Source organism: Ammodytes marinus (genome assembly GCF_949987685.1).
Source record: "Ammodytes marinus genome assembly, chromosome: 17".
In the NCBI taxonomy this organism is placed as follows: Eukaryota; Metazoa; Chordata; class Actinopteri; order Uranoscopiformes; family Ammodytidae; genus Ammodytes; species Ammodytes marinus.
Window position 1 is genome coordinate 24,167,219 of NC_137221.1, and position 419 is coordinate 24,167,637.

General features: G+C 61.3%; 1 protein-coding gene across 1 annotated transcript in view; it reads left to right on the plus strand.

Annotated features, from left to right (window-relative positions):
* Positions 1 to 419, plus strand: part of kcng2 (potassium voltage-gated channel, subfamily G, member 2) — a gene marked incomplete at both ends in the record, with an annotated part of 16,534 nt that extends 16,115 nt beyond the window's left edge. Inside the window, 2 exon segments of the mRNA XM_080045905.1 lie at positions 2 to 85; positions 88 to 419. Coding sequence (XP_079902031.1) covers positions 2 to 85; positions 88 to 419 — 416 coding nt within the window.

Genomic DNA, 419 nt, shown 5'->3' on the forward strand with positions numbered 1-419 from the left:
TTCCTGGCCGAGAGCGAGCTGGGCGCCAAGCTGGAGTTCACCAGCATCCCCGGGAGCTACTGGTGGGCCGTCATCTCCATGACCACGGTGGCTACGGAGACATGGTGCCCAGGAGCATCCCAGGCCAGGTGGTGGCGCTCAGCAGCATCTTGAGCGGCATCCTCCTCATGGCCTTCCCCGTCACCTCCATCTTTCACACCTTTTCTCGCTCTTATCTGGAGCTCAAGGAGGAACAGAACCGCACCCTGAGGCAGAAGGCCGACTCGCAGGACAGCACCAAGTCCCAGAACAGTGAAGACTCCCAGGAGACGGACAGCTACCACGGCATCACAGAAGCCGCCGCAGCCTCGTCCATCCAGCGGAGGAGGTCCATGGCTGCCCAGAGGGCTGCTGAGATCAGAGCATCTGTGGAAACTTAG